Source organism: Notothenia rossii, assembly GCF_949606895.1.
Source record: "Notothenia rossii genome assembly, chromosome: 5".
In the NCBI taxonomy this organism is placed as follows: Eukaryota; Metazoa; Chordata; class Actinopteri; order Perciformes; family Nototheniidae; genus Notothenia; species Notothenia rossii.
In genome coordinates, this window is record NC_136903.1 from 1,700,715 (window position 1) to 1,727,885 (window position 27,171).

The following is a 27,171-nucleotide window of genomic DNA, read 5'->3' on the forward strand; positions in this document are numbered from 1 at the left end:
GGGAAGTGACACAAACAGAGAGTAATGAGTGTGTAGTATCTGAGGAGGACAGGTGTGTGACGGAGCTGTCAGCAAGGCGTTCACTAAACACGCCAGAGAACATTTCTATTAGGTTTTTAATATACTGTTCGCTAAAGAAGGGATGGGGATGACCAACCAATCACAAACTGTCTTCATGACAAATAAATAAAGAGGATAATGGACCTCCTTTGCAGATCTGAGCCGATGGAAGCCCTGAAGGGAGATTGAAATAGTCTTCTGTGTTATTGTCTATTTAGCCTTGTCATTTTTCATTTACAGCGAAGCATTTGAGTTAAACCCAAAGTTTGTTGAGGGAAAGTAAAACTTGAACCTTGATCTGGGGATAAGCATCTTTGACCAGTTGCAAACAAATCCTATTTTATTATTCGTTCCTAAACAAGAGAGGGAAATGACCGAGAGGTTTTACAGAAATGTCTTTATTTCATTGTACCTGTACATACATTAATAATAAGAATATGAGAGTCCATATAATCTGTGTTTCTGTCTCTGCAGCCCTCCCTGAACCCGGAGGGGGGGTCTGACTGTGACGTCGTTCTGCTGAACCGATGGAGCGTCAGGAACTACGAAGTCCAGCGAGGCGACGTCATCGCCGTCATGTGAGTCAAAGAAACCCTCCGTCTTATAACCAGTAGTGTCACGAACTTGAAACGCAAGGCAGTAGGACTCAAATGCACGACTCCAGGAGAGAGAGTTAGAGTATAAGAAAAATACTTTATTTCAGAATAATATAACTAATAAGGTTTATCAAAAAGTATCACTCAGAATGAGAAACAAAGAACTCAGGAACATGAAACAGGCAAGAGGAAACGCTGGCTACGAACTGGCACAAGACGAGAGGAGACTGGCAGTGTTTCCCATGCATTGATTTATCGGTGGTGGGCTGCCACAAATGAATATCGTCCGCCACAAATGGATCTCATAAAAAAAAAAAATATATATTATTTGTATTTGTTGTTAGTCTAATGGATAGTGAGGTGGGCTGATGATCGGAAGGTTGTGAGTTCAAATCCTGCCTGGAACACCACTACTAGTGTGCCCTTGAGCAAGGCACTTAGCCCTCGGTTGCTCCAGGGAGAATGTCCCTGTAATTGGTCATTGTAAGTTGCTTTGGAATAAGGAGTCTGCTAGATGCCTGAATTGTAAATTATAAATGATATTTCTGGGAGAATAAACCCCCCCCACGGACCCTCAACTCCGGTCTCTCACTCATTAACAACGCAACACAGAGCAACAAGATCGTTGTCTACATTAGCCATGAACTCGCATGTATTATCTTATTTGAGGGGGGGGGTGGATGCATGGACCACCCGAATAGGTTAAGGGGCCTTTGGCTTTTGTTGCCGGGGGGGGGGGTGCGGTGCGGTGCCCCCACAAATAGAATCCAATTCTGTGAGAAACACTGAATGGAGTATTTAAAGCTGAGGTAAGTGGGAACAGGTGGAAACACTCAGGTTAATAACGGCATGGACACAAGGACAGGGAGTCAAGGGACCTGGAACGAGACACAAAAGAGTACCAAAATAAAACAGGAAGTGGAAGACGAGACAAAAATGACTTTACTAACCATTAAGAAACACGACAAGACTAACATTTTTGAACGAGACACAGCAAGTAGGTTGTTCCGTGTCTCCAGAAGCATTTAGGAGTCATCTGTGGTGTAGATAATGGGAACGGGACGACAACACGGTTAGTGTTGGAGGAGCTTAACCTGTACAGCGGGGTAGCGTCACTTCTTCCCTTGGTCAGTAGGCTCTGTAATCACTGGATGTCACGGTATGACCAACGAACAAACAAAAAAGCACCATGGGATTACATTTCATTCTTTAAACTAACGAGGCGACGTCGTCCCCGTCATGTGAGTCAATGAAACCCTCCGCCTTATTAAACTCACAGTGAGTCGTTCAGGTTGTTTCATGCACCCAGAAGCAAAAACAAAGAATGAAATATCACGGACGATGACCTGAGCTTTTATTTTCATTAACAGTTTCTGCTCGAGGGGGACCAGAAACGTGTTTAAGCTTCTTCTTGCCCCTTTTGAACATGACGGAAACTATTTAGGTGTTTATTTAAATGTGTATACCTTGAACGTTTTGGGTTATTTTGTTATTTCACACAAACTTCATTCATTCCGGATGCAACACACCTGACAGAGACTGGAACCGCTGATATATATTGACGGCCACTGATGTTGATATAGACGCTATCCTCCCAATATGGCCGAGACGCCCCTGAATGCACCGTGGATCCCATTCCCTGTTGCCACTTTTACTTGTACTTGTACTCAGCGCTCATTATACGCTGCCGCTGTGTTTCTGTAAAAGTCTCCCGGCTGATTGAAGCTGCAGACGGCTGATTGAAGCTGCAGACGGCTGATTGAAGCTGCAGACGGCTGATTGAAGCTGCAGACGGCTGATTGAAGCTGCAGACGGCTGCAGAGTGAGATCTCACACGCAGAAAACTGACAGGTCTGACTGCCTCTCGGAGCGGTTTGATAGTGCGAGGGCGACGCTGTCACTTTTTCCATTTGAGGTGTTTGCTGAGCAGCAGTCTGCGGAGGAGAAACCCACTCCTACGATCACAAGAGAGCAGGAAACCAGGGCTGCATTCAGAAAGCTATCCTCCTAGCATCTGCTCCTTAACCTGAGCGCAGAGGTGGGAAGTTGTGGAGTACAAATACTTTGTTACTGTACTTAAGTACATGTTTCTGGTATCAGTACTTTACTCCACTACTTATTTTACTGACGACTTTCTACTTTCTACTTCTTACATGTTGAACCCAAATACCTGTACTTTCTACTTCTTACATGTTGAACTCAAATACCTGTACTTTCTACTTCTTACATGTTGAACACAAATACCTGTACTTTCTACTTCTCACATGTTGAACTCAAATACCTGTACTTTCTACTTCTTACATGTTGAACACAAATACCTGTACTTTCTACTTCTTACATGTTGAACTCAAATACCTGTACTTTCTACTTCTTACATGTTGAACTCAAATACCTGTACTTTCTACTTCTTACATGTTGAACTCAAATACCTGTACTTTCTACTTCTTACATGTTGAACTCAAATACCTGTACTTTCTACTTCTTACATGTTGAACACAAATACCTGTACTTTCTACTTCTTACATGTTGAACACAAATACCTGTACTTTCTACTTCTTACATGTTGAACACAAATACCTGTACTTTCTACTTCTCACATGTTGAACTCAAATACCTGTACTTTCTACTTCTTACATGTTGAACTCAAATACCTGTACTTTCTACTTCTCTCATTTTCCAAACAGGCTGGTTCCTTTAGTCTGAATGTGTGTTTGGTGGCGTGATCATTATTATTTAGAATCATTGCGTGCCTATTGATTTGAACACGATCCGTGTATCCATCATTTCCTGGTCTTCTCTAAAGAAGAGGGACCAATGGAAACGTTGTCATGTTGCCGTTGGTCACCATGGAAACATTCATTAGCTAACAATGACATTATTGTTCTATTAATATAAAGGGAGGTCAGGTACTCTTTGAAACAGCTGCTAGTTATGGGTACTTTTTACTGAAGTACATTTCAAAGCCTCTTTACTTTGACTTGAGTAAAGAAGTTTAGTCAGTACTTCTACTTTCACCAGAGTATTTTTGAACATGAGTATCTGTACTTCTACTTGAGTGATGTAATTGAGCGTGGGGTTACAAAGGGAGGAAGTGAAGGAGAGTCCTCAGGACTTTGGGAAAGAGCCTGCTCTGACACTGGGAGACGTCTTTATTTTTCTTGTGTTGTTGAATGCTTTATAAACGTGTGAAATATATTATGATAGTGGCAGAAAGATTATTCTCTGTGTATCACATCATACAGAGGGTAGTCCCTGTGTGAATACCACCATTCAAACAAAGCAATGATGGTCCTTTAGGTGTAACATCCATCATGTATCTTTTCAAAAAGATTCCCTGCTGCACTCAAAGCAAACGTACTCCTTTCCATCTTAAACATATCATTCATTATGTAAATCGACTCATCGAGGGCAGGTGTTTCCTATAGTTTAACCACTCTCTAGCACTTGCCTTCCTGTCAGCAGCACTCAGACTAAAAGACAAATGAACCGTCCAATTTTAAAAACCCAGAACCTTTTTCACTGTGGGCCACATACAGAAACATATACGAAGCACTGGACCATTCACTACAGGTGTGTTGCCTCATAGGTTCTGTTATAACTCAATCCAAATGTAGGTACATTATTCTTGATTAGACCCTCCAGAAAAACGCGATTCTGCGATCTCAGAATTTACCGCATAATCAGCAAAATGGCGCAGATTTTCAAAAGGCCGCATAATCCCCGCATTTTTCCACAAAGTTGAGAAAAAAAGAAGTTAACTCGTCGTGACGTCATCAGCTCGCGCATCACAGAATGTAAACAACACTGTATAGAGCTCATTTACCGACGAACATTTCTACTAAAGACCGGGCAAAACGTGGGGGGAACTATTCTGCACCCCGTGCAACTGTGTGTTGGAGCATAAGAGAAAATCGACGGTGGCGACCCACTTTGATTCATTCAAACATTCTAAAGTGCTTTCTGCTGCTGCGGACAAGAAAGCCATTCAACTCACGTTCACCGAGGGATCAACCTCCAAAACCCTTTAGAGGGCTACAAGAAACGAAGTGAGTAGCTACAAGATTGAAGCTGCAGATAACGAACGAGTAAATGAAAACAGAATGAGTCGGAGAAGTGTGTGTGTGTGTGTGTGTGTGTGTGTGTGTGTGTGTGTGTGTGTGTGTGTGTGTGTGTGTGTGTGTGTGTGTGTGTGTGTGTGTGTGTGTGTGTGTGTGTGTGTGTGTGTGTGTGTGTGTGTGTGTGTGTGTGTGTGTGTGTGTGTGTGTGTGTGTGTGTGATTAAAATAGCCCAATTGCTTTTACAATAAACATTGAATGTGTTTAATTAAATAGTAAAGGGGTTTAACGTTAGTGGCAGGTTGTGTGAGAGAGAGAATAAATAAGACAGCCCAATATTTAAAAAATTGTTATTCTTTTCCCCCGCATATTTCGCAACTTTCCGCAATTTCACCGCATAAAATCACATAAAAACATGTTTAATCGCATAATCAAGGATTTTAGCCCGCGTTTTTCTGGAGGGTCTACTTGATACTTGAAAATGCCTTAACAGGTTAAACAATCCAAATGAAAACAAAACGTACATAATAAACTCAGTTAATGGCTCCTACACTTCATATCCAACTCTATTTTCTTGGTGTTATTAGTGGCATGACGCGGAGTGTGTGGCAGTCCTCGAGAAGTCGTATTTTAGTTTACAGAAGAGGAAGGAAAGTGAAATGTGCCGCATGGTTATTAGAGACCTGTCTGTAAACTTCAACTCCTTCAGCTCAGACGCTTCTGGAGCTGAAACTCTGACAGCATTCAGACTTCATGTTTTAATAATTATAATAAGTAGAGTCATCACAAAGCCTCTCCGTAAACCTGCTCCTCAAAGTCTCCGGGGATCTGTGCAGACGCGTAAAAAACATCTGTTTGTTCTGTTTTTCTCACTTGGTTTTTCAAAAACGCTGAAAACCCACTGAGAGGAAATCAGGTACAAAGTGTTTGAGGCGAAGAAACACAAAGAGCCCGCGGGGTTTCTAAAAACATCTCATCCCCAACGACGAGACAAACTGAGATGCAAATGAGGGCAGAGATAACGAGGAGAACACTCCTGTGCATGCTGGGTAATGTAGTCACAATTTAGTCTGTTACTTTCATTCAGATGGAAAAACAAAATGAAGTTGCGTGACTTGTGGTTGTTTTTTAAATAGAAAATCCATCAGACTGAAAGCAATCATAGCAGGACTCTTTAAAGTAGGGACACTACATACTGATATACACCTGAACATCAGCAGGAGAGGACTCTTTAAAGTAGAGACACTACATACTGATATACACCTGAACATCAGCAGGAGAGGACTCTTTAAAGTAGGGACACTACATACTGATATACACCTGAACATCAGCAGGAGAGGACTCTTTAAAGTAGAGACACTACATACTGATATACACCTGAACATCAGCAGGAGAGGACTCTTTAAAGTAGAGACACTACATACTGATATACACCCGAACATCAGCAGGAGAGGACTCTTTAAAGTAGAGACACTACATACTGATGTACACCTGAACATCAGCAGGAGAGGACTCTTTAAAGTAGAGACACTACATACTGATATACACCTGAACATCAGCAGGAGAGGACTCTTTAAAGTAGAGACACTACATACTGATATACACCTGAACATCAGCAGGAGAGGACTCTTTAAAGTAGAGACACTACATACTGATATACACCCGAACATCAGCAGGAGAGGACTCTTTAAAGTAGAGACACTACATACTGATATACACCTGAACATCAGCAGGAGAGGACTCTTTAAAGTAGAGACACTACATACTGATATACACCTGAACATCAGCAGGAGAGGACTCTTTAAAGTAGAGACACTACACACTGATATACACCTGAACATCAGCAGGAGAGGACTCTTTAAAGTAGAGACACTACATACTGATATACACCTGAACATCAGCAGGAGAGGACTCTTTAAAGTAGAGACACTACATACTGATATACACCTGACCATCAGCAGGAGAGGACTCTTTAAAGTAAAGACACTACATACTGATATACACCTGAACATCAGCAGGAGAGGACTCTTTAAAGTAAAGACACTACATACTGATATACACCTGAACATCAGCAGGAGAGGACTCTTTAAAGTAGAGACACTACATACTGATATACACCTGAACATCAGCAGGAGAGGACTCTTTAAAGTAGAGACACTACATACTGATATACACCTGAACATCAGCAGGAGAGGACTCTTTAAAGTAGAGACACTACATACTGATATACACCTGAACATCAGCAGGAGAGGACTCTTTAAAGTAGAGACGCTACATACTGATATACACCTGAACATCAGCAGGAGAGGACTCTTTAAAGTAGAGACACTACATACTGATATACACCTGAACATCAGCAGGAGAGGACTCTTTAAAGTAGAGACACTACATACTGATATACACCTGAACATCAGCAGGAGAGGACTCTTTAAAGTAGAGACGCTACATACTGATATACACCTGAACATCAGCAGGAGAGGACTCTTTAAAGTAGAGACGCTACATACTGATATACACCTGAACATCAGCAGGAGAGGACTCTTTAAAGTAGAGACGCTACATACTGATATACACCTGAACATCAGCAGGAGAGGACTCTTTAAAGTAGAGACGCTACATACTGATACTTGAGGTTTTTTGGGGGATTTCCTGTTTGAGTGCATGTAAATGGTCGGCAAAGGCTCCTTTGTTTACTTCTTGAACATAGTGACATCACTACGGAACACGCACGCTCCTATTGCTCTCTATACAGAAATTAGACACAATTGATTAATACAATAAAAAACTAACAATAATAATGAAATAAAGATACAATTATAAATAAAAAACACAAACATTTAAATAAATAAATAATAATAATTATGCTGGAAAAAAAGTCAAAAATATAGAAAATAAATAATTAAAGTAAGAAAAATAGACCAATAAAAGAGTGTTATTGCTAATTAAAAATCTAACAACAGATCAATAAAACTCAGTAAATTAAGACAGAAATAAAACCAAATTAATAAAACAATTATAATTCAAATAAAGACAAAAATATGAAAATAATTATAAATAAACAATGTTAATAATAAATAGGATAATTAAAAATGAAGACCAACAGTTGGGGGATATTCATTGACGTTATAAAGAATGAGATTAGCTGTTGTTTAAAATAGTTTTCCTCCCTTGTAACACATCAAAGACTCCGCTCACACACACTCCGCTCACACACGCCCCGCTCACACACACTCCGCTCACACACGCCCCGCTCACACACACTCCGCTCACACACGCTTCGCTCACACACACTCCGCTCACACGCGCTCCGCTCACACACGCTCCACTCACACACGCTCCGCTCACACACGCTCCGCTCACACACGCTCCGCTCACACACGCTCCGCTCACACACGCTCCGCTCACACACGCTCCGCTCACACACGCTCCGCTCACACACGCTCCGCTCACACACGCTCCGCTCACACACGCTCCTCTCACACACGCTCCGCTCACACACGCTCCGCTCACACACACTCCGCTCACACACACTCCGCTCACACACGCTGCGCTCACACACACACGCTCCGCTCACACACGCTCCGCTCACACACACTCCGCTCACACACACTCCGCTCACACACACTCCGCTCACACACGCTCTGCTCACACACACTCCGCTCACACAGGCTCCGCTCACACAGGCTCCGCTCACACACGCTCCGCTCACACACTCTGCTCACACACGCTCCGCTCACACACACTCCGCTCACACACACTCCTGCGCCCTGCTGGGATATCCCTTGGTGTGTGTGATGCTTCGTTTAGCCGCGGTGGATCTTCCCTCAGACGCTGACATAATGAGGGCAGAGGGAAGCGCTACGCTAACTATGCTAACGCCGGGGGGAGTGACACACTTGGAGGCAGCAGATGCAACAATAAATAAAAACACATTCAAATAAAGTGTTGTATCAGGAGGCAGATTCAGACGTAAATATACATTTAAAGCTCTACCAGGAAACACTGAGTACTTGGTTGTTTAATAAGGATTTGTTTCATGTTATTACTTTTACTTCAATGGGGTTGAACACAATTCAAACAAACGGAAAGAAAATCTTATTTTTAAGGATATTTTTCAATGTAAAATCTAAAAGTCAACATTTAGTAAAAGGGTTTAAAATCAAAGTTTTTGAGGGAAATCGTCAATGTTGGTTTTTTCAAATAAAAGAAAAGGGGGGAGAGAAACCCCCTCTGGAGGGAACACAGGGATTTTAACCTTTACAGACCATTTACATGCACTAAAACCTATATTACACACTACAGGAAAGGTGACAGCAGAGGACTTCTTTAAACAGACTGCATCAATACATCTGAAAGTGTAAAAGCAGCTCTTCTCCTCAAACTGAAGATCAGTTTTAATCGAGGTTAATGCTGTGAGTCGTTCCTCCGGACCCCGAGCTCCCAGCATGCTTTGCTGTTTTAACACGGCTACGTTCATCTCTCATTTAAAATAATGTTGTTTATATTTTTACTTTGATGCTTGATTCCATATTCCTGCAGGGAACACTGTGAACTCCAAACCGTATAATATGCATTTTTCATATACCACTATACCGTTGAAAAAGTGGCGAAGGGCGCTTAAGTGGTGCGACAGTGAAATAAGTCCCCTATTCAATTATAAAATAAGTATTTAAATGTGCACACTGCATTTTAGGGAAGGGGATATTTGTTTACAAACAGTGCTGTTGTTGTTGTGTTGTTATGTTGTACGCAAAAATTGCACGATAACATGGTTTACATTTTGCAGCTGATGCTTTCTGATTCCTTCATCAGACCCACTGATCAGGGTGGGGCCAAAACGTATACGTCTCAACACATTTACACTCATTGAAAAGTAAAATAGATACCGTTATATGATTGGATAAAGATATGACTTTAGCCCTAAATGATTTTAGGATGTTCATATAAAGATCGATTTGTCTGAAGGAGCCATCGCCATAAAGCTGGAATCTGGGCTGAATGCGGTGCGGCGTTCTCTGCAGGACAGGGACTGAATGAAATCAGAATTTCCCTCGTTGGAAATGCTCAGCTTCTTCCGTCAAACCAAAGCAACCAGAGGATTGAAATACCCGTGAATAAATATGGGTCAGTTGTGATCCAGAAAAGACAAAAGAATGAAGGAATGACTGAAAAATCTGTTAAATTACATATTTTTTGTAGGGTTAAAGATTAGTATTATTTAACTCTACTGTTTTATTTTTTTCTTGTCTGAATTCTGAGATTTATTGGAAAAAATGAATAAATCATTGTTTACTAATAATTTTGAGATTTTTCGAGAAAGTTCAAAATATTTTTTTGTCTGAATTCTGAGATGTATTTTAAAAATAATCTAAAATACCTTTTTTTTTTACAGAATTCTGAGATTTCTAAGAAAAAAAACGAAACTTTGTTTTTTCCGCAGTATTCTGAGATTTTTATTATTTTAAGTCTAAAATATTTTTTTGTTTGATTTCTGAGATTTATTCAAAAAGTAATTCTAAATATACAAAAAATTATGTTTTTTCCGCAGAATTCTGAGATTTGTTATTTTTCGAAAAAAGTCCCAAATATTTTTTTGTCTTAATTCTGAGATTTTTAGAAAAAAAAATCTAAAATGCTTTTTTCTTTTTGGGAAAAAAACCCCAAAATTATTTTTTTTCTGCAGAATTCTGAGATATTTTGAAAAAAGTAAAAACACTTTTTTTCCCAGAATTCTGAGATTTATTTGAAAAGACATTTTAGGAAAAAAAAGTAAAGATTTTTTTTTTTCTCAGAACAAAAAAACTCTGTCTCTGTTTATCACTGTTGGTTAAATCTGAATTTGTATTTATTATTATTTATTATTATTAACCGTAATAATTTGTAGCCTACGGTTAAAAGATTATGTAAATCTTGGCCAGAATCGTGTAGAATAATTTTCCTTTTTGACGTTTGGTGTGCACATTTCTGTGTTTATCTGACTGATGATTATTCAACTGATCGTGATCCTGCGGAGACAAATCGCTGCAGTTCCTCTCCTTTATTTAAATCAGACTGATGAGCGGCTGCTTGAACCATCGGTCACATGTGTTCGCAGTAATGAAAAGAAAGCAGCAGGTCTTGTTTCTGTCAGGTTTCTCCTCAGCTCCAGGTCAGTCTGCAGGTTAACTTGGTGTCTGCAGTGATGAATGATCCTGAGCTTGTTTTTCTGTTCATGCAGACGAGGATTTGAGAGGAACAACTGACGGGGATTGATGATTCAAGACTCTGTGTGTGTTCCTCTACAAGTTCAACATGCTTTGATGTGATCGTGATTTGGTTCCAGTTTAAGAGGGAAAACGTCCTCGATGCCGTTTGTGGTGTAGTCACAGCAGGAGAGGACTCTTTAAAGTAGAGACACTAAATACTGATATACACCTGAACATCAGCAGGAGAGGACTCTTTAAAGTAGAGACACTACATACTGATATACACCTGAACATCAGCAGGAGAGGACTCTTTAAAGTAGAGACACTACATACTGATATACACCTGAACATCATCAGGAGAGGACTCTTTAAAGTAGAGACACTACATACTGATATACACCTGAACATCAGCAGGAGAGAACTCTTTAAAGTAGAGACACTACATACTGATATACACCTGAACATCAGCAGGAGAGGACTCTTTAAAGTAGAGACACTACATACTGATATACACCTGAACATCAGCAGGAGAGGACTCTTTAAAGTAGAGACACTACATACTGATATACAACTGAACATCAGCAGGAGAGGACTCTTTAAAGTAGAGACACTACATACTGATATACACCTGAACATCAGCAGGAGAGGACTCTTTAAAGTAGAGACACTACATACTGATATACAACTGAACATCAGCAGGAGAGGACTCTTTAAAGTAGAGACACTACATACTGATATACACCTGAACATCAGCAGGAGAGGACTCTTTAAAGTAGAGACACTACATACTGATATACACCTGAACATCAGCAGGAGAGGACTCTTTAAAGTAGAGACACTACATACTGATATACACCTGAACATCAGCAGGAGAGGACTCTTTAAAGTAGAGACACTACATACTGATATACACCTGAACATCAGCAGGAGAGGACTCTTTAAAGTAGAGACACTACATACTGATATACACCTGAACATCAGCAGGAGAGGACTCTTTAAAGTAGAGACACTACATACTGATATACACCTGAACATCAGCAGGAGAGGAGTCTTTAAAGTAGAGACACTACATACTGATATACACCTGAACATCAGCAGGATATAGCCTCTCACAGGAAACAGATGACATGACGGTGGTAAATGAGTGAAACTTCAAACATGACGAAGAGTGGGCTGAAGTGTTCTGGGTGCAGCGAGGACACATAATTGACAGATCTGGTACAGAAACAGAGAGACAGGAAGTGGCATCGCGGGGAGAAAGATGCTCACATTCAACACGATTGGCTTCTCACGGATTACTCTCTGCCTCTCTGCCCCCCGTTTGACTTTGAGGCTGCAAGTTTGCAAATTGTGGCCTAATCCCCGGCACATTTAAGTTTCACAGCGTCAGAGGAATGGTAACGTTAGAGAGAGATTGGATTAGCAGAGACGAGTACTCGTGATTCACATGAGACTCAAGACTCAATGCTTATATTGTCATTTGTATATACAGTGTAGATATACCAATGACATCACAGTGAGCCACTTGGACCATGGTCCCTGTAATTTTCAGTTAGTACTCAGATCTTTTACTTCAGTAAAGTAGTAATACCGTTAACAAATAATCTGTTCCCAGTTTGAGTCCTTACAAACTGTGAGTAAGTACAGTATTCAGTAAATCTACTTCCTGTCTCTGGTAGTCAATGAAAGAGGGTTTTTTCCTATTTGGCATTTCTCCATGTTGCTTCCCTGACTCGGTGCAATGACGGTGCAACTTTTGAAAGACGGCACATAAATAAAGTTATTTGATTTATATTTTTGCTTCAGGATGTCAAACAGTGGGAGAGTCAGCATCCATCTGTGTTTGTCTGCACTCTGTCAATAAAGACAAATGTCCCTGAGACCTGGCGGTGACACTTAAACGCTCGCTCCCTGTTTGCTGCGCAGCGAGGAGAGAAAATAAACAAATGCATGTTTTTGATATCTGGCAGGTACAGAGTGAGGCTGGGAAATACAAGTCATCTGCTGCTCTTTAATCAGGACGCAGACACAGATGCTTCCTGAGGTGACAGACTATGTTCTTCTGAATGTGTATTTTGTATTGTTATTTCAGGATAACAACCAAAATCACATTCAGGAAACCATTGACTTCCAAACCAGGGATCAGGAAGTGCTCAAATGCTGACTCTTTCTAGGATTCAGGACTCATTCCCTCTTAGTGGAATCCGATCTTGTACTTGAGTAAAAGTAGAAGTACTCGGATCTTGTACTTGAGTAAAAGTAGAAGTACTCAGGTCTTGTACTTGAGTAAAAGTAGAAGTACTCAGATCTTGTACTTGAGTAAAAGTAGAAGTACTCAGATCTTGTACTTGAGTAAAAGTAGAAGTACTCAGACCTTGTACTTGAGTAAAAGTAGAAGTACTCAGACCTTGTACTTGAGTAAAAGTAGAAGTACTCAGACCTTGTACTTGAGTAAAAGTAGAAGTACTCAGACCTTGTACTTGAGTAAAAGTAGAAGTACTCAGACCTTGTACTTGAGTAAAAGTAGAAGTACTCAGATCTTGTACTTGAGTAAAAGTAGAAGTACTCAGATCTTGTACTTGAGTAAAAGTAGAAGTACTCAGATCTTGTACTTGAGTAAAAGTAGAAGTACTCAGATCTTGTACTTGAGTAAAAGTAGAAGTACTCAGACCTCTCTGCAGTCTCTTCTCTCTCTGATGATCAGGCCTGATATCTGTGGGTGTGAATCCTCCCTCTGTTATCTCTCAGGGAGTTGATGCTCCTCTTAAACGATGAAATATGACCCGTATCCTGAGGCGGTGCCCCCCCCCCTCCCCCCACAACACTCCCTCGACAGCCTGCTTTAAACATGACAAATGACAAAGGCACGCCAAGGGCAGCTCTGTGGCAACACGAGGACCCCCGGGTATCAGGACAGGAATTATCCCGCTAATCTCCCAGCATTGATATTCCTCCTCCGCTGTGAAACTTTAATACGACTTCTGACGGGGATTAGACTTCAAACATCAGACCGTCTGCAGACTGTCGTCAAGAAGGTTGTCGTTCTACTTCCTGTTTCCTTGTTTAGAATATGTTAAAATCTTTAAAGTCGTTGAATCTTGAGGCGAGGTATGCATGCTGAATACCTTCATCATAGATTGTCTAAATGTAAATGTTTTTACCCCGTTTGGAAGTTGTTTGATTTCAGGTTTTGTATTTTTCAAAAACGTAATGAAAAAATACAAACTTCAGCTTCAAGGACGAAAAACTAAACGCTGAAGAAGCTCAAACACAACGGAGACCAGGGGACACTAAAGAGTGACGCACACTGCTGGGAGACCAGGGGACACTAAAGAGTGACGCACACTGCTGGGAGACCAGGGGACACTAAAGAGTGACGCACACTGCTGGGATACCAGGGGACACTAAAGAGTGACGCACACAGCTGGGAGACCAGGGGACACTAAAGAGTGACGCACACAGCTGGGAGACCAGGGGACACTAAAAAGTGATGCACAGAGCTGGGAGACCAGGGGACACTAACGAGTGACGCACACAGCTGGGAGACCAGGGGACACTAAAGAGTGATACACACAGCTGGGAGACCAGGAGACACTAAAGAGTGACGCACACAGCTGGGAGACCAGGGGACACTAAAGAGTGACGCACACAGCTGGGAGACCAGGGGACACTAAAGAGTGACGCACACAGCTGGGAGACCAGGGGACACTAAAGAGTGACGCACACAGCTGGGAGACCAGGGGACACTAAAGAGTGACGCACACAGCTGGGAGACCAGGGGACACTAAAAAGTGATGCACAGAGCTGGGAGACCAGGGGACACTAAAGAGTGATACACACAGCTGGGAGACCAGGAGACACTAAAGAGTGACGCACACAGCTGGGAGACCAGGGGACACTAAAGAGTGACGCACACAGCAGGAGACCAGGGGACACTAAAGAGTGACGCACACAGCTGGGAGACCAGGGGACACTAAAGAGTGACGCACACAACTGGAGACCAGGGGACACTAAAGAGTGACGCACACAGCTGGGAGACCAGGGGACACTAAAGAGTGACGCACACAACTGGAGACCAGGGGACACTAAAGAGTGACGCACACAACTGGAGACCAGGGGACACTAAAGAGTGACGCACACAGCTGGGAGACCAGGGGACACTAAAGAGTGATGCACAGAGCTGGGAGACCAGGGGACACTAAAGAGTGACGCACAGAGCTGGGAGACCAGGGGACACTAAAGAGTGACGCACACAGCTGGGAGACCAGGGGACACTAAAGAGTGACGCACACAGCTGGGAGACCAGGGGACACTAAAGAGTGATGCACACAGCTGGGAGACCAGGGGACACTAAAGAGTGACGCACAGAGCTGGGAGACCAGGGGACACTAAAGAGTGACGCACACAGCTGGGAGACCAGGGGACACTAAAGAGTGACGCACACAGCTGGGAGACCAGGGGACACTAAAGAGTGACGCACACAGCTGGGAGACCAGGGGACACTAAAGAGTGGCGCACACAGCTGGGAGACCAGGGGACACTAAAGAGTGACGCACACAGCTGGGAGATCAGGGGACACTAAAGAGTGATGCACAGAGCTGGAGACCAGGGGACACTAAAGAGTGACGCACACAGCTGGGAGATCAGGGGACACTAAAGAGTGACGCACACAGCTGGAGACCAGGGGACACTAAAGAGTGACGCACACAGCTGGAGACCAGGGGACACTAAAGAGTGACGCACACAGCTGGGAGACCAGGGGACACTAAAGCGTGACGCACACAGCTGGGAGACCAGGGGACACTAAAAAGGGATGCACAGAGCTGGGAGACCAGGGGACACTAAAGAGTGATGCACAGAGCTGGGAGACCAGGGGACACTAAAGAGTCATGCACAGAGCTGGGAGACCAGGGGACACTAAAGAGTGACGCACACAGCTGGGAGACCAGGGGACACTAAAGAGTGACGCACACAGCTGGGAGACCAGGGGACACTAAAGAGTGACGCACACAGCTGGGAGACCAGGGGACACTAAAGAGTGACCCACACAGCTGGGAGACCAGGGGACACGAAAGAGTGACGCACACAGCTGGAGACCAGGGGACACTAAAGAGTGATGTACACAGCTGGGAGACCAGGGGACACTAAAGAGTGATGTACACAGCTGGGAGACCAGGGGACACTAAAGAGTGATGTACACAGCTGGGAGACCAGGGGACACTAAAGAGTGACGCACACAGCTGAATCTGCAACACGTTTTTCCTAATATAAAGTATATTGCACTGTTGGAGGAACTTAAGATCTGTAATAATAATAATGTATTTGCCAAAGCCACATAAAGTAACCTTGAAGATATTACCCTCAAGTTTTCTTCAGTGGGACTTGAATATCTTCGAGACAGGTTTACTTCCCCGTTCTATCTGTTTCTATTTTTAGTGTGTGTGAGATTGTTAAAAACCTTAGCGTCTCAGAGGAAATCAGCCACCGTCCACCAGTCGTGTGGAAAGCTTCGGTCCCAGATGACATCAAACGCTGCCGCCGCCGCCATCATTAGCTGTGGGATGTTTTCCTGTTTACTACATTTTAAAAGATATTCCTCCCTTTTTTTAAATCCAACATCCAGCTGACAGTAATAAGAAGTGAGCGCTGTTGTTTTGACAGAAAGCCGAGCCCGCTCTCTCTGAGACTGTGGATTTATTTTCCACTCTGAGATGTTTCTTGATAACTTCCCCTGTGTGTTTCCGTCTCTGCGCTGCTGTCAATGTTTACCTGCCTCACATATTGCTGAAACTCGACTAATGTTGAGGAACAAACGCACTGGCAGGTGGATTTAAGACGTGTGTCAGTACGGAGGAAATGTGATGGGAGACTTCTCCTCTGTTCGGGTTTGAACATCTGGTTTATTTAAAGATGGGATAGGTGTAATGTACAAATCTAAAATCCTGGCATGGGCCAACTTTTTCGCACTTCCTGTCCCCTGGTCTGGAGGTCACTGGTTTTCTGAATGTGTTTTTGGTTGTCATCCTGAAATAAGGACTGTGGTTAACACAAGCTGAAGAGATTTTTATTCTACGACATAAAATACATCAGTAAATACCCCACTGGTGGATTTAAAAACGCTAGTTGCAAACAAGTGTCTAAACGAGACAACTAAACATCATCACGCCCAACATTAGCCTCCTTTAGCTTAGCGGTGGTGACGTGAAGTCATGTGACCGTGCTGTAGTTCCTTTATAGCCCAACATTAGCCACCTTTAGCTTAGCGGTGGTGACGTGAAGTCATGTGACCGTGCTGTAGTTCCTTTATAGCCCAACATTAGCCTCCTTTAGCTTAGCGGTGGTCTGGTGAAGTCATGTGACCGTGCTGTAGTTCCTTTATAGCCCAACATTAGCCACCTTTAGCTTAGCGGAGGTGACGTGAAGTCATGTGACCGTGCTGTAGTTTCTTTATAGCCCAACATTAGCCTCCTTTAGCTTAGAGGTGGTGACGTGAAGTCATGTGACCGTGCTGTAGTTCCTTTATAGCCCAACATTAGCCTCCTTTAGCTTAGCGGTGGTGACGTGAAGCCATGTGACCGTGCTGTAGTTCCTTTATAGCCCAACATTAGCCTCCTTTAGCTTAGAGGTGGTGACGTGAAGCCATGTGACCGTGCTGTAGTTCCTTTATAGCCCAACATTAGCCTCCTTTAGCTTAGAGGTGGTGACGTGAAGCCATGTGACCGTGCTGTAGTTCCTTTATAGCCCAACATTAGCCTCCTTTAGCTTCGCGGTGGTGACGTGAAGTCATGTGACCGTGCTGTAGTTCCTTTATAGCCCAACATTAGCGTCCTTTAGCTTAACGGTGGTGACGTGAAGTCATGTGACCGTGCTGTAGTTCCTTTATAGCCCAACATTAGCCTCCTTTAGCTTAGCGGTGGTGACGTGAAGTCATGTGACCGTGCTGTAGTTCCTTTATAGCCCAACATTAGTTTTTTGGACATTTAGTCAAATCCTGCCCTTTTAATGCCTTTTTCTAGAAAAACAACGTTCCCTAGTTTACAACTTGATTCATAATATTCTGAAATGTAGAAATTATAGATTTATTTGTCGAATACAATCATATAAATGACAATAATATATAATAAACTGTTCTTATCAGGCTTTTTTTTTTTAATTAGGCTGTTGCTGACGTCCAGACACGTGCGAACAGAAAACATCTATTCTAGGTCAGAGTTAACCATCAATAGAAGATGAAGCGTGTTTTCCTGTAAGACTAAAGTCATAAGTAATTAAAAGTGTTAAAGATATCAAGCAGCATCGTCCACACTCAGTCGGCTCGAGGCTCAATCCTTCCCTGATCTCTCAGATACTGCAGACGTTATATTTGCCTCCCGGCTGTTCGGAGACAGATTGAGATCGCCTCTGCTTGGTGTGTTGAAGTATTTAAAGGGAGAATAACAAATGTAATGGATTATACATTTTATAGCCGGTTCATGTGGAGTTTCACATCTTCTTCTGCTGTTTCCTTTAGTGTTTACTTCCTGTCTTTCTGTCTGTCTTCTTCTGCTGTTTCCTTTAGTGTTTGCTTCCTGTCTGTCTTCTTCTGCTGTTCCCTTTAGTGTTTACTTCCATTTTGTCTTCTTCTACTGTTCCCTTTAGTGTTTACTTCCTGTCTGTCTTCTTCTGCTGTTCCCTTTAGTGGTTAATTAATGTCTGTCTTCTTCTGCTGTTCCCTTTAGTGTTTACTTCCTGTCTGTCTTCTTCTGCTGTTCCCTTTAATCTTTACTTCCTGTCTGTCTTCTTCTGCTGTTCCCTTTAGTGTTTACTTCCTGTCTGTCTTCTTCTGCTGTTCCCTTAAGTGTTTACTTCCTGCCTGTCTTCTTCTGCTATTCCCTTTCATCTTTACTTCCTGCCTGTCTTCTTCTGCTATTCCCTTTAGTGTTTACTTCCTGTCTGTCTTCTGCTGCTGTTCCCTTTAGGGTTTACTTCCTGTATGTCTTCTTCTGCTGTTCCCTTAAGTGTTTACTTCCTGTCTGTCTTCTGCTGCTGTTCCCTTTAGGGTTTACTTCCTGTATGTCTTCTTCTGCTGTTCCCTTAAGTGTACTTCCTGTCTGTCTTCTGCTGCTGTTCCCTTCAGTGTTTACTTCCTGTCTGTCTTCTTCTGCTGTTCCCTTCAGTGTTTACATCCTGTCTGTCTTCTTCTGCTGTTCCCTTAAGTGTTTACTTCCTGCCTGTCTTCTTCTGCTATTCCCTTTAATCTTTACTTCCTGTCTGTCTTCTGCTGCTGTTCCCTTCAGTGTTTACTTCCTGTCTGTCTTCTTCTGCTGTTCCCTTCAGTGTTTACTTCCTGCCTGTCTTCTTCTGCTATTCCCTTTAATCTTTACTTCATGTCTGTCTTCTGCTGCTGTTCCCTTAAGTGTTTGCTTCCTGTCTGTCTTCTGCTGCTGTTCCCTTAAGTGTTTGCTTCCTGTCTGTCTTCTGCTGCTGTTCCCTTCAGTGTTTACTTCCTGTCTGTCTTCTTCTGCTGTTCCCTTCAGCGTTTACTTCCTGTCTGTCTTCTTCTGGTGTTCCCTTTAGTGTTTACTTCCTTCTTTACTGGGCACAGTTGAGCGATCGTGTTTTCTGACATACAAAAATGAATGTTTTTTGTAAACAGCTGACATTAAATTGACCAGACTTTTGATATGACTGCACCCTTGATCCTATTTTAGCAACAATCTGTTAGCAAGAAATAGCAGTCTGCAGAGTGTTACAAATGGACAGCATTGAGTATGTAACTAAGCCGTGTAATGAACCTCAATGATCCATCCTCCATCGGAGCTCAGTGTGGGGAGTAGCTTCACCTCCTGGCTCTCAGTGAGTTCAGCGCACGTTGACCTTCAGACCGAACGGCTGCAGGGCTTTTCACAGAAGAGTCTCTGAGCTGCAGCTACAGTGGATTTATCTGAACGCCGCTCGGGCAGAGAAACTCAATTTGGCTCCTGATCAAATGTTTGATCTTCATCATCTCGCTCCGACTGATGAAGACTAATTAGATCTTTTCTTCTTTTATTTCTGGAGCAGAGGAGATAATCATCCACGATGAATTGTGCATGAGTGAAGGGACAAGAGAGCAGCCCTTATTCCTAACACGGAGCCAATGAATCAAAACATTACCATAGGTCACTGAATTAATTCTCCAATTGGTCTGATTTCTCCTGGGCCCCCCAAATTCACCTGTAGAAGGGGGGGGGGGGGGGGGGTTCCAGGTCAGAATCTGCACCGGGTAACAGAGGAGCTGAAATGTAGACTTTCCCTGTAAAATGTTAAAGTGATGCCAGAAAGCAATATTTCTGTTTGTCTAAAACTGTATAATTACTCAAACTGAGCGTCAGACGGCTTTTGGGGTTTTCTGAGGAAGTAAAGAAACTGGATTTATTTGTTGTTTGAGGTGTATTATAGGACTCAGCAGCTTTAAGACACGAAGACACTATTTTTTTCTGCTTCGCTCTAATGCAGTATTTTCATTGGTGCACGGGCCGTCATTTTGTGACGTTAGCGCCCTCATACTATATTTTCTTGTAAACCCCCTGTCTCCTAATGTATTTATTTTGGTTGTATCAGCAGATATGTTGCTCTCTGCAGCTTGGTTGTTGTGTTCTTGCAGTTCTTGGAAATCGACCAGTGGTTTCAAAGTAAACAGCGAGCTGAAGGGGAGAGGACACGTCATACCTGTTTTCTAACAACCGCTCTAATAAAAGACATCCATTCATACACTTTAAAGGTCTCCTATTGTACTGCTTTTAGGCGTATAGTATAGGTCTCAGATATATAAAAAACATGATCTGTCTGAAGTGTTTTGAGCAAAACACTTCAGACAGATCATTCTATCCTCATCCCCCTCTCTTATAGCTGTTCCTAAAGAGCTGACTCTGGGTCAGTAGCTTTAGAGAGAGAGTAGATCTCATCAGGAGAACTCTCCCAGCAGGAACTCAGCTAAATGCTGCCGTGATGAAACTCCACATCATGTTCCAAACCACATCAAGGATTCTCTCTGAAACAGGATGGAGCTCAAACTCTCTCTCTCAGGTTTACCACAAGGTAACTTCCTTTTGATTTCCTGCTTCTTCACACACACTCTCTCCAGCACAGGTTAGCTCTGAGTGTTAGCATGCTAATGTAAACACAGAGCATATTACTTCCAGAACACGTCTCATTGTTTCTGACAGCAACGTTTCTGATTGGCCCGTGGGCGTAAAGCCCGCCCACATTTTTGTAATGTTGTCATGACGCAGCAAATCTGGATCAGCTCCGTTGTTCCCCGTTTTTAGAGATGTGGGTACGGAGGAGAAGAGAGAGGAGTTTATTTCTGACACTTTGAGAGTCTCCTGACACACAGGGGCACACCGGGGACACACCGGGGACACACCGGGGGGACACCGGGGACACACCGGGGACACATGGTGATGTAGAAAATACATAAAAAGGTGCACTCTGCATGATAGGAGACCTTTAAGTGATGACTCTAACAGATAAATTAGCTCTAGGTCAGCAGCCTGTTATCCTTGATGCTAATGCACAAGAAAAGCCTGGAAAGTCTTCCCACCCATAAACTCCACAACTGTCTCACTAAACCCCCCCACCACTATAACTCTAACAGGCCGTGTTTCTCCCAGCCTCTAACTGCTATTGGCAGCGGACAGTTTATGTGTTACTCGTGTAATTAAATCTTTGGATTCTTTCCTCAAATCAATGGAAAGTACCAGCATAAAACACATGCTTTGAGCTCTGGGGGGGGGGGGGGGGGGCTGTCTGACACCAGAGCCTCAGGAGTATTTTCAACCAATGTTGTTAAGCTGCCAATTACGTCATGTTTCTTCTAAGTCTTTCCACTTGTACGCATTAAAGAATTCTACGATTAATGCAGGGAACCTTCACGCCTTAAAGAAAATCTACGTAAATTATCCACTTTTTCATTTATTTGTTCCGTTCATGGTATGCTCAAACACAATGTATAACAAGGATTTACAAAACATGTCTCTGGAAACACACCGTACCCAAAAAGGAGCAGGGAGAAGAAAAATAATGTCATATGACCTGCCCCTTTCTCAAAATTAAATAAATATTAGAATAAACTAATGCTGTCAAAATGATGGCGTTAATGGCGGTAATTATTCTTTTGAATTAATAGCGTTAAAATATTTAACGCCTGCACAGAATGGCCCGCCCCATACATCCCACCAGTGGCAGCGCTGGGGTAGGCTACACCCATACCAAGAAATGGCTTAGCCCCACCATGAAAAATGATGTTAAAGTAAGCAAAATAAAGTCCGCCAACTCGCGGAGAGTAAATCACACAGACAGCAGTTAGTAAGATTGATTTCAGTAGCCACTTGTCTGGAAATACCGAAGACTAGAAACGGTTTTGAAAACTTTTGTCACGTAGTGATCGTCTTCTCAATAGAACATCTTTGATAATGTCTTCTGGCCAATCAGAATCAAGATAACGGCGTGGTGTTGTTGCAGGAAGTCCCGACGGAGAATACTTTTGCTGTAGTACATCTCTATACATCGATACAACATTACGTGTTGATAGAAATCAGCACGTAATGAAATAAGACCCCACGGTTTGATGATTGATAGGTGTGTGGACTGTCTTTCATTTTGACACACAGAACAATGTTATAATAAACATACTGTATGTTAAATGGATATATCCGCCTTCTTTCATTTATCTTTCCATTCCCACAACAATATACATAAAGGAATGGCATATTTTCGACATAGTTCGAATGGTGATTAATCTGATTAATTAATGTTTAAGCTGTGATTAATCTGATTAAAAATGTTTAATCGTTTGACAGCCCTAGAATAAATACATTACGAAGTTTCCCCCCAAGTGTCATCCTATAAATCCAGCGTGGATGTTTACCAGTAATTGCATTCTGGTGAAAAAGGGAAAGACTCTTTAAAAGTATGATTTTGTTTTGTGAGTTGGATGAACACTTCTTAATATTGTCTCACTGCTGACAACATTTCTCCCAGATTCCAAGTAAAAATATGGTCATTTAGAGAATTGATTTGCAGAATATGGAAACTTGTCAAAGTTGAACTGGTTTCTGACCTCAGGTGCTGCACAGAAAACAAGTTTATTTTTATTTTAAACTTCCTTTTGCAAACTTTTACTCCCGGCTGTCAATCCAGCCTCAGTAATGGCGCCAATTAGCCGCTAACGGAGGAGCTAACTGCTGTCACAACCCACAGCCATGGCTCAGCAGCCGAGAGTCAGGTGCTCCTCTGCTCTCCATGTCACAAGGGAAAGTGCCAAACAGAGAACAAATCATTTGGGTCATTATTTCTGAAAATATGTTTTATAAAGTCAAATCAGAAAACCGTAGTGTGGCCCTCGCGAGCAAAAGGAAAACAAGAACCCAAATGTAAAATAAAGAACGTTAATACACGTCAATAGAATCAGATAAGTATTACTTTAATCTCAGAATGAACCAAAGGAAAGCCATCAAAATATAAAAAATGCAAATGCTCAATAAAAAGATATGGTCTCATGCTCCTCCAGGAATGCAAAATGGAAACTAAGGCAGAGGTAAAGCCTTAGCAGCGCAGGGCTCGATGCTCCATGTCTTCTCTCTGTGATGTCCGTGTCTTCTCTCTGTCTTCTCTCTGTGATGTCCGTGTCTTCTCTCTGTGATGTCCGTGTCTTCTCTCTGTGATGTCCGTGTCTTCTCTCTGTCTTCTCTCTGTGATGTCCGTGTCTTCTCTCTGTGATGTCCGTGTCTTCTCTCTGTGATGTCCGTGTCTTCTCTCTGTGATGTCCGTGTCTTCTCTCTGTGATGTCCGTGTCTTCTCTCTGTGATGTCCGTGTCTTCTCTCTGTGATGCTCCGTGTCTTCTCTCTGTGATGTCCGTGTCTTCTCTCTGTGATGTCCGTGTCTTCTCTCTGTGATGTTCGTGTATTCTCTCTGTGATGTCCGTGTCTTCTCTCTGTGATGTCCGTGTCTTCTCTCTGTGATGTCCGTGTCTTCTCTCTGTGATGTCCGTGTCTTCTCTCTGTGATGTCCGTGTCTTCTCTCTGTGATGCTCCGTGTCTTCTCTCTGTGATGTCCGTGTCTTCTCTCTGTGATGTCTGTGTCTTCTCTCTGTGATGTCCGTGTCTTCTCTCTGTGATGTCCGTGTCTTCTCTCTGTCTTCTCTCTGTGATGTCCGTGTCTTCTCTCTGTGATGTCCGTGTCTTCTCTCTGTGATGTCCGTGTCTTCTCTCTGTGATGTCCGTGTCTTCTCTCTGTGATGTCCGTGTCTTCTCTCTGTGATGGTGATGGATGGTTCCCGGAGTGATATTCATAGAGCTCTGGTTCTCAGGCGATGCGTTCAGGCTCATGTTTAAGCATGTTGGAGTTCCCAGGCGTCTGATTTATTTCTGCTCCTGGGGGGCGCCCCTCTGCTTGATGGAGGGTCTGAAGCTGCAGATTGCTCTCTGGGTCTCTCTGCAGGAAGCTCAACGTCTGACCAGAGTTCATGTTTGGTGAGAGTATTCCATTCTCCACCATGCGTCTCTACCATGTGTCTCTACCATGTGTCTCTACCATGTGTCTCTACCATGTGTCTCTACCATGTGTCTCTACCATGTGTCTCTACCATGTGTCTCCACCATGTGTCTCCACCATGCGTCTCTACCATGTGTCTCTACCATGTGTCTCTACCATGTGTCTCTACCATGTGTCTCTACCATGTGTCTCTACCATGCGTCTCTACCATGTGTCTCCACCATGTGTCTCTACCATGTGTCTCCACCATGTGTCTCTACCATGTGTCTCCACCATGTGTCTCCACCATGTGTCTCTACCATGTGTCTCTACCATGTGTCTCCACCATGCGTCTCTACCATGTGTCTCCACCATGCGTCTCCACCATGCGTCTCCACCATGCGTCTCCACCATGTGTCTCTACCATGCGTCTCCACCATGTGTCTCTACCATGTGTCTCCACCATGTGTCTCTACCATGTGTCTCTACCATGCGTCTCCACCATGTGTCTCTACCACGCGTCTCCACCATGTGTCTCCACCATGTGTCTCTACCATGTGTCTCCACCATGTGTCTCTACCATGTGTCTCCACCATGTGTCTCTACCATGTGTCTCTACCATGCGTCTCCACCATGTGTCTCTACCACGCGTCTCCACCATGTGTCTCCACCATGTGTCTCCACCATGTGTCTCTACCATGTGTCTCCACCATGTGTCTCCACCATGTGTCTCCACCATGTGTCTCTACCATGTGTCTCTACCACGTGTCTCCACCATGTGTCTCTACCATGTGTCTCCACCATGTGTCTCTACCATGTGTCTCTACCATGTGTCTCTACCACGTGTCTCTACCACGTGTCTCCACCATGTGTCTCTACCATGTGTCTCCACCATGTGTCTCCACCATGTGTCTCTACCATGTGTCTCCACCATGTGTCTCCACCATGTTTCTCTGCTTTCGTGAACACCTTTTTGATTTGGCTCTTTGTGGGAGAGAAATGGAACATCCTGGAACTCAGGGATTCTAGCCTTTGCAGACCGTTCACATGCACTAATACCTAACGCAGTACAGGGATCCCCTCTCTCCCCTCTCTCCCCTCTCTCCCCTCTACCTCACCTCTCTCCCCTCTCTCCCCTCTCTCCCCTCTACCTCACCTCTCTCACCTCTCTCCCCTCTACCTCACCTCTCTCCCCTCTACCTCACCTCTCTCCCCTCTCCCCCCTGTCTCCCTTCTCTCCCTTCTCTCCCTTCTCTCCCCTCTCTCCCCTCTCTCCCTTCTCTCCCTTCTCTCCCCTCTCTCCGTTCTCTCCCCTCTCTCCCTTCTCTCCCTTCTCTCCCTTCTCTCCTCTCTCTTCCTTCTCTCCCCTCTCTCCCTTCTCTCCCCTCTCTCCCTTCTCTCCTCTCTCTTCCTTCTCTCCCCTCTCTCCCCTCTCTCCCTTCTCTCCCCTCTCTCCCCTCTCTCCGTTCTCTCCCCTCTCTCCCTTCTCTCCCTTCTCTCCCCTCTCTCCCTTCTCTCTCCCCTCTACCTCACCTCTCTCCCCTCTCTCCGTTCTCTCCCCTCTCTCCCTTCTCTCCCTTCTCTCCCTTCTCTCCTCTCTCTTCCTTCTCTCCCTTCTCTCCCTTCTCTCCCTTCTCTCCTCTCTCTCCCTTCTCTCCCTTCTCTCCTCTCTCTTCCTTCTCTCCCCTCTCTCCCCTCTCTCCCTTCTCTCCCCTCTCTCCCCTCTCTCCCTTCTCTCCCCTCTCTCCCTTCTCTCCCCTCTCTCCCCTCTCTCCCTTCTCTCCCCTCTCTCCCTTGTCTCCCTTCTCTCCGTTCTCTCCCCTCTACCTCACCTCTCTCCCCTCTCTCCCCTCTCTCCCTTCTCTCCTCTCTCTCCCTTCTCTCCCCTCTCTCCCCTCTCTCCCTTCTCTCCCTTATCTCCTTTCTCTCCCTTCTCTCCCCTCTCTCCCTTCTCTCCCCTCTCTCCCCTCTCTCCCCCCTCTCCCCTCTCTCCCTTCTCTCCCTTCTCTCCCCTCTCTCCCTTCTCTCCCTTCTCTCCCCTCTCTCCCCTCTCTCCCCCCTCTCCCCTCTCTCCCTTCTCTCCCTTCTCTCCCTTCTCTCCCTTCTCTCCCCTCTCTCCCCCCTCTCCCCTCTCTCCCTTCTCTCCCTTCTCTCCCCTCTCTCCCTTCTCTCCCTTCTCTCCCCTCTCTCCCTTCTCTCCCCTCTCTCCCTTCTCTCCCTTCTCTCCCCTCTCTCCCTTCTCTCCCCTCTCTCCCTTGTCTCCCTTCTCTCCGTTCTCTCCCCTCTACCTCACCTCTCTCCCCTCTCTCCCCTCTCTCCCTTCTCTCCTCTCTCTCCCTTCTCTCCCCTCTCTCCCTTCTCTCCCCTCTCTCCCCTCTCTCCCTTCTCTCCCTTATCTCCTTTCTCTCCCTTCTCTCCCCTCTCTCCCTTCTCTCCCCTCTCTCCCCTCTCTCCCCCCTCTCCCCTCTCTCCCTTCTCTCCCTTCTCTCCCCTCTCTCCCTTCTCTCCCTTCTCTCCCCTCTCTCCCCTCTCTCCCTTCTCTCCCCTCTCTCCCTTCTCTCCCCTCTCTCTCCTTGTCTCCCTTCTCTCCGTTCTCTCCCCTCTACCTCACCTCTCTCCCCTCTCTCCCCTCTCTCCCTTCTCTCCTCTCTCTCCCTTCTCTCCCCTCTCTCCCCTCTCTCCCTTCTCTCCCCTCTCTCCCTTCTCTCCCCTCTCTCCCCTGTCTCCCTTCTCTCCGTTCTCTCCCCTCTACCTCACCTCTCTCCCCTCTCTCCCTTCTC

The 27,171-nt window shown here is 44.2% G+C and overlaps 1 protein-coding gene across 1 annotated transcript in view; it reads left to right on the forward strand.

Moving 5' to 3' along the window:
- The first annotated feature begins 530 nt into the window (after nt 1-530).
- Nucleotides 531-27,171, forward strand: part of immp2l (inner mitochondrial membrane peptidase subunit 2) — a 110,729-nt gene continuing 84,088 nt past the window's right edge. Inside the window, exon 1 of the mRNA XM_079684021.1 lies at nt 531-638. Within this exon, the coding sequence (XP_079540147.1) occupies nt 637-638 (2 nt within the window). The 5' untranslated portion in view covers nt 531-636. The remainder of the gene's footprint in view (nt 639-27,171) is intronic.